The 17,304-nt window shown below is 55.4% G+C and overlaps 1 protein-coding gene across 2 annotated transcripts; it reads left to right on the top strand.

Annotated features, from left to right (window-relative positions):
- Window positions 1-8,309: 8,309 nt before the first annotated feature.
- LOC116451582 lies at window positions 8,310-17,076 on the top strand. 2 transcript variants are annotated; one of them, XM_032125205.1, is made up of 4 exons: window positions 8,310-8,418; window positions 9,517-9,628; window positions 15,902-15,999; window positions 16,413-17,075. In XM_032125205.1, the coding sequence occupies exons 1-4, from the start codon at window positions 8,317-8,319 to the stop codon at window positions 16,755-16,757; spliced, it is 657 nt and encodes a 218-aa protein (XP_031981096.1). In that variant the 5' UTR covers window positions 8,310-8,316; the 3' UTR covers window positions 16,758-17,075. The 2 variants fall into 2 exon arrangements, 1 of the variants encoding a protein (XP_031981096.1); XR_004243236.1 differs by lacking the exon at window positions 8,310-8,418 and having other exon boundaries at window positions 8,549-10,382; window positions 16,390-17,076.
- The last annotated feature ends 228 nt before the right edge of the window (window positions 17,077-17,304 follow it).

The following is a 17,304-nucleotide window of genomic DNA, read 5'->3' as shown; positions in this document are numbered from 1 at the left end:
TGCTTCTGGAGGCTTCCCAGCAGCTCCTGCACGCCTCAGTTGTTCCAGAATGAGGAGTGCTCTCCGTGAGGACGTTCCCCCTCCTGCCTTTGGCTTCGGATTTCAGGAGCCTGTGCCCCTCCTCTGCCCTCCTCCTCCACTCCGCAGGAGATTCTCAGCCAGTGCAACTGAAGGTAGGACCCACCTTTTGAAGGCCACCTCACCCCTTGTTCTGTCAGCCCAGCAAGCTCCTGTCTCATGGCACACCTGAGGGCTGGCAAGGCCCTGCTTTCTGTAGGAAAATAACCAAGTTCTGTCGAAGGAGGTGATTCCCTCTTTGCCTCAGGGCGCAGAGAGGACAGGGCAGAGCACCCAGGGGCCTGGAGCCCTCCAGGATCCACGAGGGAGGCCCAGGTTGCTGCAGGGGGAGTTTGCCACCTTTGAAGGCTCTGTGGGATGGTTCAGGCTGAGGAATTTGGGGCCGTTCGGCCTGGAGAAGAGAATTTTAGGTGGAGCCCTCACAGAAGCCTTGCCCTATCTGGAAGGGGCTGCAAGGAAGGCAGAGAGGGGCTCTGCATCAGGAACTGGAGTGCCAGGACAAGGGGGGAACGGTTCACAGGGATAGATGGGATATTGGGAAGGAATTCTTGGCTCCGAGGGTGGGGATGCCCTGGCACAGGGTGCCCGGAGAAGTTGAGGCTGCCCCAAGCCCGGCAACATCCCTGATGGGGATTATTCCCACCTGAACCAGGCGGAATTCCCTGTCCTGGTGCACGGAGGGTCGCTGGGCAGAGCTGTGCTCGACACCAGGGGTGGCTCCTGGATCGCCGGAGGCTCCGTGGCGCTGCTGCAGCCCCTGTGTGCAGAGCTGCCAGGGCAAACTGCACCCCTGGGGCAGGAGCAGGGTCCTGGCTGTGCTCTCAGGGAGGTCTGGGCGTTCTGGGGCACTGTCAGAGGCCTGGCTGTCCCCGGGTTCGCTCCTGCTGCCCACGCGTGGATTCCCTGTGTGAGCTTCCACACCGGCCCAGCAAATCCCCCCTGGCACCAGGAGTGTGGCTGGGCTGGCACTGCCCTTTCTCCCCAGAATCTCCCAGAGGTTCCCTCCTGGGGAGCAGTGAATTTTCTGTCTTCATTGCTCATAAAGAATCACATAAAATACAATTTTTTTCCCTGCTTTCCCTGGCTCTGTCCTGGTGGCATTGGCCCAGGTTGCTCAGCCTCAGGTGGCTGCTCCAAACACCTCCCTCAGGAGCCTGACAGCGTTGTCTGTGCGGGGTTGTTTTCCACGTGGAGCAGCCTGTGGAAAAGGTCCTTCTGCACTGATCACTTCCATTTTCTGGCAGGTATAAATCTGGAGAGGCAGCAGGGAGAGGCAGTGAGTGATTATGGAATGGGTTGGGTTAGAAGGGACCTTCAAAGATCACCCACACCACAAGGGCAGGGACACCTCCCACTGTCCCAGGCTGCTCCAAGCCCCAATGTCCAACCTGGCCTTGGGCACTGCCAGGGATCCAGGGGCAGCCCCAGCTGCTCTGGGCACCCTGTGCCAGGGCCTGCCCACCCTCCCAGGGAACAATTCCTTCCCAATCTCCCATCCAGCCCTGCCCTCTGGCACTGGGAAGCCATTCCCTGGCCCCTTGTCCTGTTGCCTTCCCTATAATCCCTGCCTTAGCCCCATCCCTGGCTTCCCTCACTGCTGGGGCCTCTTTCATTTCATAAAACCTCCCTTCATTTCCCAGCTCAGCTTTAATTAACTGGGCTGAGCCTGCCCACCCAGAGCCAGCTGGGGAGGGCACAGGAAGGTGGTGGGGTGGCCTTGTGCCCCCTCTGGGAGCTGTGCCAGGCCCTGGGCCCCTTCTCAGCCCCAAAACACAGCAACCCCAAGTCAATGAACTCACTGCAACACCTCCTGGAGCTCAGGCTGTTCCACAAGTGTGAGGTGAGCTGAGAGGTTTGTGCATCCCTGTGCCAGGGTAGGAAACTGGGATAAGAAAATCCTTGGTTTGGGTGCTCTCCAGGCTCTGGTTTTCCTGTGGAAAGACACCCAGCACAGGCTGGCACTGACAGCAGCTGATTTTGGGACGTGCTGCCCAGCCAGGTCTGGCTTTCAGCCCCTTAAACCCTGTTCCTCACCTCCCTCATCCCAGGAGGCCCAAGGAATCAGGAGGATTCCCTGCTGCCCCTCCAGGCGCTGCCACAGCCCAGGATGGGTGTCCCATTCCCGGGATAAGGCGCAGCTCAGCCATGGGGGTGTCGTCTCCTTCCCTTCCCTGATCTTTTAGGGACCGAGAGTTTGGGGACAGAGAAGTAATTCAAAGTCATCTCCCTCCCTCTGTGCTGAGCAAAGGGGGAACCTGGCAGGTACTGACCCACCTGAGTGTCCTGATGATCTTCTGTTACCAAATTTCATCGCCTGAGATGTCCGTGGGACTTGGGAGGGTGGACTTGGCTCCTCCTGGGGCAGAATTAACCTGGGTGGAGGAAAACCCAGAGGTGTTTCCTGCAGCTCTGTGCTGCTGAGCTGGGCCCTGGCTCTGTGGGACACTCAGTGACTCTCAGGGTCCTGCAGCAGAGCAGGGAGGGCTTGGCTGGGGGTGCCAGGGCACTGCCGAGCCCGGCAGGGGCAGCTTTGTGGCTTGGCTGGGGGTGCCAGGGCACTGCAGAGCCCGGCACGGGCAGCTTTGTGGCCTGGCTGTCGGCAGGAGCAGAGTTTGCTCCTGCTGCACATCTGTGGCTTCCCTGTGTGAACTTCTGGCCCAACGAATCCTCTGCCACCCCTCCCCACTGCTCCCATTCCAGCTGAAATCCCTCACTCCTTGTCCTGTCACCACAGGCCCTGCTCCAAAGCCTCTCTCCACCTTCCCTCTAAGCTCTGCCTCAGCCCCATCCCTGCTCCATCAGCCTTCATTCGTTAATTAATCTCAGCATTACCCCACCACACTCACTGTGCATTTCTTCTGTCCAGTCTAAACCTTCCTTTTGAAGTTTCAAGCTCTTGTTCCTCCTCCTGTCGTGGCAGGCCTCGATAAAAAGTCTCCCCACCTCTTTTATCAGCCCCAGATAAGGTGTCCCCACACAGTGCCACCAGTCTGCTGTCACTGGGGAAGGCATTGAACACTGAAGGTCCCAGTATGGACCCACACGTTACTGGTTCCCATTTGGGCCTCGGGATATCATCTGTCACTCCTGGGATGCAGCCCCACTCCAGGCCATTCCTTACCCATAATCCAGAGCATTTCTGGAAGTCACTGACCCCTGAGGTCCCCAAGGCCAGATCCACAAAGGATTTAGCTCCTGACACGTGGATCTGGGGACGCCCTGAAGGGACAGTGGGGTTTTATTCACCCTCTCGGCGCCCTGAGCACCTCGTGTGCCCCCAAATCAAAGTTTCTCTTGAGAGCAAAGCTTTGGGGTTCCCTGGCAGCGCTGCCCAGTGCTGGGGACCAGTCACCAAATCCCTATTCCTGATCCTCTGCACATCTTCCCAGCATCCCTGTGAGCTCTTCCCGTGCCCTCAGATTCCCAGGATGTTCTGGCATCGTTTCCTCTTGCTCACAGATGTCTGCAGGCATCAGAATCTTCTCTGAACCTCCCTCCCCTTCCTTGTGCATCCCAGTGTCCCCAGCTCTGTCCCCTCTCTCTGGTGACGCAGAGGCCTTTGGGATTCTGCAGCCGTGGCTCCTCTCTTCCTCCACCTGTTCCTGGTGTGCCAACCTCGGGTGAGATGTGGCAGCAAAGAGGCACAGAAACTTTTCTCTTCCTCTGGAATATTCTCAGGAAAAATGGAGAAATCTGTCCCCAAACCAGGAGCTGGTAAATCCGAAAGTTTCTGCTGAGGAGAACGAACAGGGGGAGCTCACCAGGGTCCTTCCAGCATCACAGGGTGATTCAGGTTCAAAGGGTCCTCTGGAGGTCTCGGGCCTGTTCCTCCTGCTCCAAGTAAGGCCAGCCCGAACGTCAGGGATTGTTTTGCAGTCAAGTTGGAGTCTCTTCAAGGCCAGACATTGCTCCAGCTCCTCTCTCAGCATAACTGAGCTCCCTTCTCTGGTGTTCAACCACCCTTGTGAAAATATTCTCCTTACATAAGTCAGGATTTCCCTGACTGGAGCTGGTGGCTCTCATCCCTTCACCTTCTCCCTGCTCTTGCTTCCTCATTTCTCCTGGAGTGGTGTTGGGGAACTCACACTGACAGCATCAGGGTGCTCTGGCAGGGCTCTGGGTGAGCAGCACTGGTGGGAAAGTGAATGTTCCTTTGCTTTCTGGAGGAGTCTGGAGAACTTTCTCCCCGGACTCTGCAAGTGAGAATTATTCCTGCAGGACGTGTGGGGTACCCCGTGAGCTCTAGGAGAGGGGCTTGAGGCTGTTCCCTGGAATTGCTGGGAACTGAAATCATTCCTAATCTCCCACACGCAGTCTGTAAGCACAGGTAGGGTGTTGGCTGCTCTGAGAGGTGTTTGTACACTCCCTGATTCCCACCTGGGTATATCAGAGCCTGGGGAGAGCCTCCCACCTCACAGACTCTCTGTAGCACAGCTGAGAGTTTCGGCAGATGTTTTACACCTCACAACAGGCCCTGGTGTTGCCTGCGTGGCTTGGACTGCCCTTTCCCGCTGTTTTGGGGCAAGCAGCTCCTTTCCTGCCATTTCAGCACCATCCCTGGGGCACCTGGCCTGCTCCAGCTGCCGCAGCTGTGCTGGCCCAGGTGTGTCCCTGGGTGCAAGTGGTGCTTTTAGCAGAGGCCACGTGGAAAAGCCGAGTGGGAGCGAGGTCAGGCTGTGTCTCAGGGCAGAATCTTTGGGAGTGAGGAGCTGCCGCTGTCCCCATCCCTGCTGCCACTGCAGTGGCTTCACCTGGTGCCAGTCCCCTGCCACCCCTCGCTTTTGGGGGAGCTGCAGGTGGCACCTGCACCCAGCCCTGGGGTGCAGCTCCTGCCTGTCCCAGGGTGCAAGGAGCACTCGGGCTGTTACTGGTGGGCTGCGTGCTGGTGCCTGGGGCTTACTGGGAGTCACTGGGAGCCACTGGGAGCCAGGCTGTGCCTGTAGCACCCACCACACTCCCCCATGGCGTTTGCACTGGGGCAGCCGTGATTTTTATGGGCAAATCGAGCTTGGAGAAGCCCCTGCCTGAACCCCGAGTTAGGCCAAGGGGTTCTCTCGAGGATTCTGGCTTTCCGCGGGTGTCGGGAGCGCTCTGTCCGTGGAACGGGAGGGGTTTCCCCGCGCCCCCCTCTCGCGTGGCCCTGGCGCTGCAGTACCGATTTCATCCGCCAGGTGCGCGCAGTTGAGCCGCGCTGGCGCCGTTCCCGGGATGAGCTCAGCGCGCCGGGATTGGGAGCCGGGATCAGCTGCTGCCCTGACGTGGCGCTGACGCGGCCCCGCATCCTCCCCTGCATCCCCCCCGCATCCCCCCCGCACCCCCCGGCTCCCCCCGTGACCTCCTTTCGCAGACAAAGAAGGGAAGTGCTGCCTGCGTGCGCATCCCGCCCCTCCATCCCCCCCTCCTCCTGCTCCCCCCCTCCCTCCGGCCCGGCTCTGAACCTGGAAAAAACAGCTCAGCTCCTATTTCAAGGAGCTTTTGTCCTCCCAAATAGCTTTCTTTGGGACATTTGTCTTCCTTTCTTCTGCCTGGGACGGGAACATAATTGGGAGTGGGTCTCCATCTGCTGCCGGGGGAAAGGGGGGGGTCCCGGGGAGCAATCCCGTGGCCTGGCACACAAAGGCAGCATCCCCAGCCTTTAGGGTGCTTCGTCATGGGGCATTTGGGGAGCAGGAGCAGGGATTTGTGGTGTTTTGTGGCATTAAATGAATCGGGGATCTCTGGGGCATCGCACGATCCCTCTGCTGGGCGGCTCCCCCATCTCTCCAGTGCCCCCCACACCGCGGGCTCTGGGGCCCAGCAGTGCCAGGCTATCCCAAATCCCGGCTTCCCACACATCCTGCCCAGGCTGGGAGCACCCTGATATGTCACTCGTGCTTTCCCAGCACTGCCAGGCTGAGTCACTGGGCTGTGCTGGGAATACACCCGGCTTTAGGAGCCCCGGAGCCAGGTTTTGCAATTTTTGCAGTGCCCCGTTGCCCTGGCACCTCCTCTCTCGATGCCCCTTTTTATGCAGCAACGCTGCCAAAAATTCCCTCTCCTCAAATCCCACTTCCCTGCCCAGCTCCCGGTGTCCCAGTGCCACCCTCGCTTGTCCCCTGCCATGCAGGGGGACGTGCCCCTACTATTTTTATATCAATATAAAATCAAACCTCCCTGGCTGTCCCATGCTGGGTGTCCCCGCTCCATCCACTCCCAGGGATCACCTCAGAGCTCCACCTGATCCCACAAAAATTGGGCTGCTCTCTCCAGGAGAGGCCCCTGGAGGTATTTTTGTGGTTATATAATTTGTAGAAGTTATATAAGCCCTTTTCCTGTGCACTTTGGGGGGGCAGTGAGAGCTGGTACCCCACACCCAGCCCTGCCAGGCTCTGTCCTCACAGCCCGTGTGGGGTCACGGGGCTCAGGTGGGTGCTGGGCATCCCATTCCTGGCTGAATTCCATCCCATTTTACCTCCCATCACCTCCAGCAGTGCTTTATCTGGCTCTTCAATATTTTAAAGCTCCTTGCTTTTCTTCCTCATCCCCTCAGCATTTAAATTCTCACCCAAAAAAAAACCCAACCAAATTGGGACCCTGGATTTTTTCACGTTTTTCACCTCCTTCCTGAGTGATGCCTTCTGGCCCTTTTTGAACTGAACTTGGGAACATTTTTTTTGCAAGATTTCCTTGGAAATTTCAGCCTCAGATCCAGCAGGATTTGGCCCTACCCTGACACGCTCCTGCCTTGAAATATCCAGGGAGCAGCTTGAAGGGTTTTTCTTGTACCTTTTCATCCCTAAACCTTTCCTAGGGACCACACCTGCTCACCCCATTCCAGATGGGTGCTGGTTCTCCCCTCACATCCATCTGCAACCCTTTTTCCCATCCCACGAGAGAAAACACCAAGTTTTGGGTGCTCATCCTGACGTGGAACTTCAAATAAATGAAATTTCATGGGTTTTTTTCAAAGCTGGGAAATTCTCTAATTGTGTGGGGCACTGGCATTAATTTGTGGGAGCTGTGGGTGTGGAATGTGTTGATTTTAATACAAATTTCTGTCCTTTTCCTGAGAATTTGGAATGTTAACACAGCCAGGAAAACAGAAATGTTAAAAAGGGAGGGAGAGGCAACCAGGAGAGCTCAGGGGGTAACAAGGCTGCTGAAACCTTTCAAGTTTCTAATTTTAAAGTTGATTTTCTAACTTTAAGGTAAAGTCAATTTTTCTGAGTTAATTTGCTAATTTTAAATAGAATTTTAGCCTCAGGTCCAGCTGGATTTGGCCCTAAATGGGGTCACCCCATTCCTTTATATCCATCTTCAAATCTTTTTCCCATCCCACACGAGAAAACACCAAGTTTCGGGTGTTTGGGTGCTCATCCTGATGCAGAACTTAAAACAAAAGAAATTTAAAGGTTTTTTTCAAAGCTTGAAAATTCTATAATTGTGTGGGGCACTGGCATTAATTTTTAGGAGCTGTGGGTGTGAAATGTGTTGGATTTAATACAAAATATTCTCCTTTTCCTGAGGATTTTGGTTGTTAACACAGCAAGAAAAATATGAATATAAAGGAGGAAGGAGAGGCAACCAGGGGAGCTCAGGGGCTGAAAAGGCTGCTGAAACTTTTTAAGAAAATAGAATTTGGGCAGGATTTGGCCCTCCACTGACACAGCCCTGGCTTAAAAGCTGAATACTCAGGGAGCAGCTTGAAGGGTTTTTCTTGTACCTTTTCATCCCTAAACCTTTCCTAGGGACCACACCTGCTCACCCCATTCCAGATGGGTGCTGGTTCTCCCCTCACATCCATCTGCAACCCTTTTTCCCATCCCACGAGAGAAAACACCAAGTTTTGGGTGCTCATCCTGACGTGGAACTTCAAATAAATGAAATTTCATGGGTTTTTTTCAAAGCTGGGAAATTCTCTAATTGTGTGGGGCACTGGCATTAATTTGTGGGAGCTGTGGGTGTGAAATATTTGGGGTTTAATCCAAAATATTGTTCTTTTTTCGAGAATTTTGAACGTAACACAGCCAGGAAAAATAGAAGTGTAAAAGAAGTGGCAGGGAGAGGCCACGAGAACAACTCGGGGGCTCACAGAGCTGCCGGAGCTTTTTTAATCAAATATTTTGGCTATCACAAGAATTTTAATCACCCACTTAGGACAATTTTGGGGGGTTTTTTGTTGCCTGGAGCCTGTGGGGCTGGAGCAGGACTGGCGAGCTCCTTGCCCCCCCCAGGCTCGTCCAGCAGCAGAGGGTGCTCATGCACTGCTGTGCAAATCCTCCCTCTCCCTCAGCCATCTTAGGGAAATGTTTCCCTTCCCTGCAGTCTCCATTTTATGTTCCTGACGCAGAAAATAAAAAGGTCAGCGCGGGGGGGAGGGAGGATGGGCTGCGGGGGTGCGGGGGGTGCGAGGGCACAGCTTGGCTGGGGTTTTCTGGGGGGCCAGGGTAGGATGTGGGGCTGGAGAGGGGAGGCAGTGAGGGGCTGGTACCCAGGGGGATGCAGGGAGAGGGGCTGCAGGGCAGGATTGGGGAGGGGGGAGCTGAATTCCAGGGGAATTCCAGCTGAAATGCTGCTTGGAGCCTCCCCTGGCAGCCCCCAGGGCTGGGTGGTGCCCCCCTGCACCCTCCCTGCCACAGGATGCTCCAGCTGCAGTGTTGCTTTTTTTAACCCCTGTCTCCACAGGAGGCTGAGCACATCCCCCAGACTGCCTGGAAGCAGGATGGGAGCTCAGGGTGGGAATTCGGGATCCAGATCAGGATGGGAGCACAGGATGGGAGCTCAGGGTGGGAATTCGGGATCGAGATCAGGACGGGAGCACAGGATGGGAACTTGGGATCGAGATCAGGATGGGAGCTCGGGATGGGAGCACAGGATGAAGCTGGGGATAGAGCTCAGGATGGAGCACAGGATGGAGCTGGGGATAGAGCTCAGGATGGGAGCTCAGGATGGGAGCTCAGGATGGAGCTCAGGATGGAGCTGGGGATAGAGCTCAGGATGTGGGAGCTCAGGATGGGAGCTCAGGATGGGAGCTCAGGAGGGAGCTCAGGATGGAGCTGGGGATAGAGCTCAGGATGGGAGCTCAGGATGGGAGCTCAGGATGGGAGCTCAGGATGGAGCTGGGGATAGAGCTCAGGATGGGAGCTCAGGATGGGAGCTCAGGATGGAGCTCAGCTTCCAGCCCCTTGCCAGGCTCCCCAGCCCAGAGGGATTTTCCTGTTTCCATTGTTCAGGACACCGAGATCTGTCCTTGTTCTTTCTTTCCTTCCTGCCTGTGCACGTTCAGGAGGAGGGAGGGGGTTGCCCCAGGTCCATGACCAACAAATGCTGGCAGCAGCACCTTTCCCAGCTGCGTGGAGAGTCCCAGGAGAGCTGCCAGCATTGAGCAACTGTTGTCATCATCCCTGTTTGTGGGAGCCTTTTTTGGGTTACTCATCCCTGATCCTTTGTGCTGTGCAGTGCTGGCGGGTGAGCAGGCACTTCCCAATCCGGGATATGAAACAATCCAGGGATCCAAACTGCTCCAGCTTCACTGATCCAACCAGCCAAGGATGCTCAGAGATGGACTCAGGTGTCTGTGGTCCCCTCCTGGTCCCTGCCTCTCTGTGCCCTGGGATGAGCACAGCACATCTCTCCCTTCCGTGAGGGGTCTGTGAACTTCCAAAGGCTTCCTGGGGTTGTCTGTGTGGTTTTCCAGGCTAAGGAGTGCAGGTTTGGGGTTTGGGGAGGGGTTTTTTGGTGGCATCTCATAGCTGAGAACCGAAGTGCTGGGCCCTCACCGTTGCAGGGATGTGCACAGAGATAATCGGTGGTGTCAGTGCATCCAACAAACTTCCAACCAGCTGGAGCTGCCAGCTCCAAAACCTGCCCGAGGTGTGGGTTAAATACTTCCAAACTGGGGCCAAGTCCGTCAGCAAATTTGAACCAAAAGTCCCTGGGAGAGCTGGTTTTCTCCGGTCTGTGCCGCTCATCCATCAGAGCCAGGGAGGGGGGAGATCCCTGTGGGACCCTTCCCACTAATCTGTTCCTTCCACAGAGCGAGTCCTGGTCGCCCTTGTGCCCATCCTACATCCAGTTTTATTCCCAAACTCTTTTATTCCATTCTTAAAACCCCGATTTTGCAGCTCAGTGCAGCTTTTTGGTCAGTTTTCACCCAGCCGCTCCATCCCCTACCCGCAGCCGCGCACGAGGATGCTCACACAAACATCACGAGAGCCGCTGCGGTTTCTGGGGACACTCACATCACTCACAGCCACTTTTCCTTTAAATATCCCGAGCTCAATCTCCCTTTGTCTGCGATCTTGCGCCTGCCTGGATGAAAATAGGTCAGTGATTCCGTGCCGGAGCAGCCGGGCTGGCGGAGCGAGCGCTGGCCCCAGGCGCCAGCCCGGCTGCAAGGGAGGCACGGAGAGGCAGCGCAGCCATAGGCCGGCTCCGAGGGAGCGCTGCTCGTCCTTTCCTGCCTTGTTACCGGGCAGCAGCCGGCTCCGAGGCTGGGGAGGGGCAGCAGCAGCCCCGTTGGGGTTTCCGGGACGCTTTTCCCCCTTCCCGTGGTCAGGGTGTGAGGGTCTTGGCGTTCGTGGGCATCCGGGATAGGCACAGCCCCGACTCCGGCTGGCTCCAGCCCGGGGTGAGGCACCAAGCCGGGGATGCCCCGCTCAGCCCTCCTGTGGTGTGGAGCTGAGGGAGACGCAGGGAGGGTGGGAATCCTTTCCATGTGAGGGTGCCGGGAATGCTGGTGGGACCGTCCTTGCTCGCAGGGAAGGGGTGTCTGTGCCAGCCTGACTCCTCTGTGACACAGAGGAGGGGCACTAACCAGGGCTGGGGACGTTTAGGGGCTGGGGTGATGTTGGGCATCTCTCGGCCGCTCTTCCAGCAGCAAACCTGCAAACGCTTTCCTGCAGCACTTCCCCCCGTGCCATCCCGTAAATCCCTTGGTTTTCAGTGCCTCACGCCGAGCTTGGGTGCGCGGGTGGATTTGGTGGCTGTGTCAGGGTGGGTGTTGTGGGTGTCACCGGTGCATTGATTTCTGGCAGCGGGTCTCTTTAATGAGCTTCTCTCGCTAAAGACATCCATGGATGGAGCCCCTCTCCTATGAGGGAAGGCTCAGAGATTTGGGATTGTTCAGCCTGGGAAAGAGAAGACTCCAGGGAGACCTCAGAGCCCTTCCAGTGCCTAAAGAGGCTCCAGGAGAGCTGGAGAGGGCCTGCAGTGACAGGACAAGGGCTCACGGTTTTAAAAGAGGGGACATTCAGAGCAGATATTGGGAAGAAATCCTTCCCTGTGAGGGTGGGGAGGCCCTGAGCTTGCTCAGAGCAGCTCTGGCTGCCTCTGGATCCCTGGCAGTGCCCAAGGCCAGGCTGGACACTGGGGCTTGGAGCAGCCTGGGACAGTGGGAGGTGTCCCTGCCATGGCATTGGAATGGGATGATCCTTTAAGGCCCTTTCCATCCCAAACCATTGTGGGATTCTGTGACTTTTCCTCTGCATTTCCCTTGTCTAGAGTGACACAAAAGGTGACCAGCCTGGCTCACACACCTCAGAGTCTAGTGCTTGTGCTAAACATCAACTACAGCAGGAAAAGTTCCTTTTTTGGGGTGTGGGGAAGGGGATAAATCGGGGAAAAGAGAAAAAAGGCTAAGGGAAAACTCCCCAGTGGCCACCTGGCAGGAGTCTCCATCGATAATCCCTTTCTCCAGAGCAGCAAGGACTCCCCCAGGTACTTCTCCTACTCTTTGAACTTCCCCATTGTCAATCCCTGGAAGTGTTGATTGGAGCAGGCTCTGATGAGGAGCAGATGCTGCGGCGCTAATTACCCGCTAAGCTCCACGCTGCTCAGCCCCGGGTGATGTTTAGTGCTTGTTTTAATGACCCTCGTCCCTCATTGTTGTCGTCCGAGGGTCCTGGTGCGAGGTCAGAGCACAAAGAAAGGGCAGGAAAAGGGAGAGGAGCGCTGCCAGCAGTTGTAATTAACTCCTCTAATCGCTTCCCACCGCCACGCACAGCACGAGAGCGCTGGGCTGATTTGAGATAAGGTTTAGAGACCTCCAGGTTAGGGCACTGCGAGGGCTCAGGGTTAGTCTTAGGCCTGGATTTGTCAGCTCTCACCAGGAAAAAGATACTGGAAAATCTCTTCTGCCTGGTCTGCCTGCCCCACACCCTGTCTGGCAGCAGGGCCTTGATTTCCACCGTCTCCTTTTCTTCCTCATCCCGGGAATGGATTTTAGTTCTCACCAGCCAGGGATGGATTTAAAGTCTGTCCAAAAAAAAGGAAAGAAAAAAGAAATTAAGAAAAAAGAAGGCTACCAGTGTCTTTCCATTTCCCCTTGGGCGGCTGAACTCCAGCTTTGTTCCCTAAATTTCCAGATAAACGGATTCTACTCCTGTCGGGAAGGCAGCTTTATCATCACACTTTGATGTGGGGAGCATCTAGATGAGGGAATTTTGGACTTGATGGATTTTGAAGAGCCAAGCAATATTTGTCTTTATATAGATCTCTGTGTTCTAGAAAATCTCCGTTCCCTGCCCTTGTTCCCATTCAGAAGTGTGGTTGCTTGGCTTCACACCTCCATCCTGCTTTTTTTAAAGGCAGGAAAAAAGAAGAGCTAAGAGCTCCCTCTTTGTCTTCCCAAAATATCCTGAGAGGGTCTCAGTTGTCCTGGCTTTTTAACAGAAATCCTGGCTTGTCCACATTGGAGAAATCTGATGTTTGAAATGCTTTTGGGAAAAAATCCAGTGGAAAAAGTCATTTTCTCCGGACACATTTAATTCAAAATAAAAAAATAAAATGTTGGCTGTGCAAAGCCAGTAGGAAAATCTCCTCGTGATTTTTCCTTCCCCTTCTGCAGTGCAAGAAGTCAAATATAATTTGTCCGGTCTAAAAAGTCTCCTGCAGGAGAATTTAAGTTCTCCTGGTCCTGTTTAGCCTTGCTGGGGGATGATGAGGGAGAAGGGGGTGAGGTGGGAATGGGGAGAGCTGAGTCCTGACCCAGGGAATGGGCTCCCTCAAACCAAGACCTCACAGGAGAACCAGGGGAGTGAAAAATAAATCCAGTGTTGTTGCTAACACTGGGACAAGCCTTGAGAAGCACAGCCAGGATGGAATACCTTGGAAATGGCTGTTCCTGCAATTTTCTTTCCTTTAATTGATCCGAGCACTATTTTTACACGGCTCAGATGCACTCAGGGCTTAGAGGCTGCTCTCTGGAAGGAAGGATGATAATTGTGTCCTTGCTGATTCATTCGGCCCCGGCTGAGGATCTTTCTGGAAGCATCTCCTGTGCCCAGGTGAGTGAAACCTGTCCAGAGCTCGCAGCCTGAGATTCTCCTTCCCCCTCCTCAACTCCTGCATATGCTTAGAAATCCATTTCTGGCCCTGATAATGTACACTGAGGCCGAGGTCTTCTAAAGAGGGCAGGGTTAGGTTAGATTTTAGGAAGGAATTGTTCCCTGGGAGGGTGGGCAGGCCCTGGCACAGGGTGCCCAGAGCAGCTGGGGCTGCCCCTGGATCCCTGGCAGTGCCCAAGCTGGACATTGGGGCTTGGAGCAGCCTGGGATGGTGGGAGGTGTCCCTGCCATGGCAGGGGGTAGAATGGGATGGGTTTTGAGGTCCTTTTCAACCCAAGCCATTCCATGATTCTGTGATTCTCCTTCCTAAAACCGGGCCCAAGGATGGGGTGTGAGTGTAAAACTGCTCTGAAGACAGAACGTGCCCATTCAGAACATGCTCCTGTGGCTGTAACGAGCTGGGAAGCAGCACAAGAGCAGCTGTTTCTCACTAAGTGCCTGCTCCAGTCCCTTGGCACTCCAGAAAGCAGAAGGTCTCTCTCAGCAAGCTGCTGCAGGACCTGAGGCACAGCCGTGCTCCGTGAGGCTCAGCTCGGGAAGCGTCTCTTGATCTCTGCTCCGACACGTCCTCGTCCTCCTGCTGATTTCTGTGCTTGTCACCGTGCTGGGCTCTGCCTCAGGTCAGCAGGAGACAAATGGCTGATAGGTCTGGAGCCTGCGGGGCTGCAGGAGTCGTTTAATGCTTTCTGCATCTGATCCTACGGGCGGGAGCTGAGGATGGCAAGGAGAAGATCGGTGCCTGCCAGTGCTGGGGCCTGCACAGCCCCTGCGCCTGCCACAGAGGGGCACAGAGGGTTTGGGCTGGAAGGGACCTTTAAAGGCCTCTAGTCCCACCCCTGTCATGGGCAGGGACACCTTCCCCTATCCCAGCCTGGCCTTGGGCACTGCCAGGGATCCAGGGGCAGCCAGAGCTGCTCTGGGCACCCTGTGCCAGGGCCTGCCCACCCTCCCAGGGAACAATTCCTTCCCAATATCCCATCTAACCCTGCCTCTGGCAGTGGGAAGCCATTCCCTGTGTCCTGTCCCTCCATGCCTTGTCCCCAGTCCCTCTCCAGCTCTCCTGGAGCCCCTTTAGGCCCTGGAAGGGACTCTGAGCTCTCCCTGGATCCTTCCCTTCTCCAGGTGAGCACCCGCAGCTCTCCCAGCCTGGCTCCAGAGCAGAGGGGCTCCAGCCCTTGGAGCATCCCCATGGCCTCCTCCGGGCTTTTTCCAGTAGCTCCAGGTCCTTCCTGCGCTGGGAGCCCCAGGGCTGGATGCAGGACTCCAGGTGGGGTCGCAGGAAGAACACCCAGAGGATTTCCAGCACCTGCTGGCGAGGCTCCCAATACCTCCTGCACGCTCCTGTTTTCCTGGTCCCATTTTTTTCCTGACCAGATTTCCTCGTGTCCATCTCCAAAAAGCACAGTCCTGGGATCAGAGGTGATCCCGGGAAAGGCGAGGTGTTGGCTGTGGATGGGGAGCAGGGAGCTGGGTCTGGCCAGCTCCAAGCAAGGATGATTTTAGCTCCTTGCTGAGTCTGCAAAGCCCGAGGCTGCATCCCAAAGATGCTTTGCTTGAGTGGCTGCAGTGGAAGCTTTTTCCTGTTAAAGCTGTGGCTGTGCTGGACTGCACAGGGAGCGAATTACTGATGGGATAAGCGGATGCGATGCCTGGGAGGAAGGATACCTATTGTTCTGTCCCGGGATAAAAGGCTGCTGCTGCTGCTGAGTCAGTGGCCAGGGAGGAAGGAAGGCAGGAGGGAGGATGTGGAATGCAGATGCATCCGTCCCTGAGGGGGTGAAATCCCTGCTGGACCCCTGACTGGGCTCCCAGTGCTCTGCTCTGCCTCACCTGCTCTAATACTGACATTCAGCTCGAAATCTCCTCCCAACACGTGGTAACCCCCCAGTAAATCCCAGTCCCCTCCCCTCTCCCAGGCTGGGCATTCACTTCTCAGAGTGTTTTCCCTGTTCAAGCTCTCAGTCTTGAAACACCTTTAAGCAAATCCAAAGAAATCCCCTTTTTTGCTCACTTTGGAGACTGTTAAAGCATTCAGATCTTCCCTGGTGTGCGCATCCCAGACCACAACACTGCAAAAAAAAAAGCGTGGGGAGAGCCTTGGTGCTGCCTTGGTGCTGCCTTGGTGCTGCCTTGGTGTGTATTCATGCTGCAGAGAGCCCAAATCTGCCTGGGAAGCGCACAGGAGCATCAGTGTGATGAGCTTTGCCCGTGCTCTGAGCACACATACCCCACCCAGGGGCAGGAAGGACCACATTTCCCGGGAGATCTGCGATCTGCTGCTGAGGAATTACCTGGAACAGTTCATTATTTTGGGGGGGGGTTGTTTGCCCGGATCTAAAGAGGGGGGATGAGCCACACTCCTGGCAGGGAGGTCAGAGGGGTTCTCAGAGGGTACATCTGGAGTGCTGGTGACTCCAGGGTAGAAGCTGCTCCTGCTTAGAGCAAATATTTTAGGAATGTCCTTCTTCTATTTTTATGTCGTTTTGTTTTTCTTTCAGTGTCTGCTGAGAACTTGAAGAAAAGCTTAACCAGGACAAGAGGATGGATTTTGAATGTGCAGTGGAATAGTCTGAACTTCCCGGATGACAGAGATAAGGTAAGAGTGACAAATTCGTGGGGGAAAATTGACAATATCCTTTTGCTTTTAAGGGGAAAAATGTTTCAAAGTGGATGTGAGCTGTGACAAAGGGAGGCCATTTCCCCTTGCCCACCCTTCACACAGGAGGTGCAAGTGTCACCCCAGCACTGAGCAGATGAGGCTGGGCTCACCTTTGAGTCCCCTTGAGCTTCTCAGGGCCTCACCACCCTCCCAGGGAAGAGTTTCTTCCCAATATCCACTTCCAACTGCCCTGCCATGAGCAAGGACATCTTGAACTAGAGCAGATTTCTCAGGGCCCCACTGCTCAGCTCTGCCATGCTCCTCCCTCCCCCTTCCTAAGGGGATTTAACCCCTTTTGTGTGGTTTTCCCCCTCCCACCCATCACAGCAGCTGCTTCTCCTGTCCTGCAGAAGCCACCATGGACAGTCAGGGAACACGATCTGCCCTGCAAAGCTGGTGAGGGAGGAGGCAGAGGAGAAGCACCGGCAGTGAGAGCAGCAGGGAGCAGCTGGTGGACATGGATGGGATGCAACTGGGAGTTTGGGGCAGCAGGAGCTCTGGGCTGGATGCAGAGAGAGCTACAGATCGAGAGAGAGATGCTCTGGAGCTGGATTCCCAGGGATGGAGCCTTAGGCCAGCACGAGGGGCATTATGTTGCTCTTTACTGGGAGAAAAAGCAGCAATTACTGTTGAAAGCAGCAATTTCAGGTTTGCCTGCAGAGCTCCACCTTTCTCTGAGGGACCCCTCGCAGTAACCCGGGGATGTGCAAACCCTACTGAGCTACAGAGAAACCTCTCAAACCCCAGAGCCTCTCAAACCCTACTGAGCTACAGAGAAACCTCTCAAACCCCAGAGCCTCTCAAACCCTACTGAGCTACAGAGAAACCTCTCAAACCCCAGAGCCTCTCAAACCCTACTGAGCTACAGAGAAGCCTCTCAAACCCCAGAGCCTCTCAAACCCTACTGAGCTACAGAGAAACCTCTCAAACCCCAGAGCCTCTCAAACCCTACTGAGCTACAGAGAAACCTCTCAAACCGCAGAGCCTCTCAAACCCTACTGAGCTACAGAGAAACCTCTCAAATCCCAGAGCCTCTCAAACCCTACTGAGCTACAGAGAAACCTCTCAAACCCCAGAGCCTCTCAAACCCTACTGAGCTACAGAGAAGCCTCTCAAACCCCAGAGCCTCTCAAACCCTACTGAGCTACAGAGAAGCCTCTCAAACCCCAGAAGCCTCTCAAGCCCGCAGCGATTTGCATCCCACCCCAAAGCCTGTGCACCCCTTCAGTGCTGCATTCCTGC

Source organism: Corvus moneduloides, chromosome 15 (assembly GCF_009650955.1).
Source record: "Corvus moneduloides isolate bCorMon1 chromosome 15, bCorMon1.pri, whole genome shotgun sequence".
Classification (NCBI taxonomy): Eukaryota; Metazoa; Chordata; class Aves; order Passeriformes; family Corvidae; genus Corvus; species Corvus moneduloides.
The sequence above is the reverse complement of the archived record's forward strand: the minus strand, read 5'-3'. Positions and strand labels throughout refer to the sequence as shown.

What these genes read in the sequence shown, in the direction of transcription:
- LOC116451582 (XM_032125205.1), top strand. Translation starts at nt 8,317, where the DNA reads ATGCACTGCTGTGCAAATCCTCCCTCTCCCTCAGCCATCTTAGGGAAA. An exon ending in CTGACGCAGAAAATAAAAAG is followed by an intron (nt 8,419 to 9,516) that starts GTCAGCGCGGGG and finishes TGTGCTGTGCAG; the next exon opens with TGCTGGCGGGTGAGCAGGCA. An exon ending in ATGCTCAGAGATGGACTCAG is followed by an intron (nt 9,629 to 15,901) that starts GTGTCTGTGGTC and finishes TTTTTCTTTCAG; the next exon opens with TGTCTGCTGAGAACTTGAAG.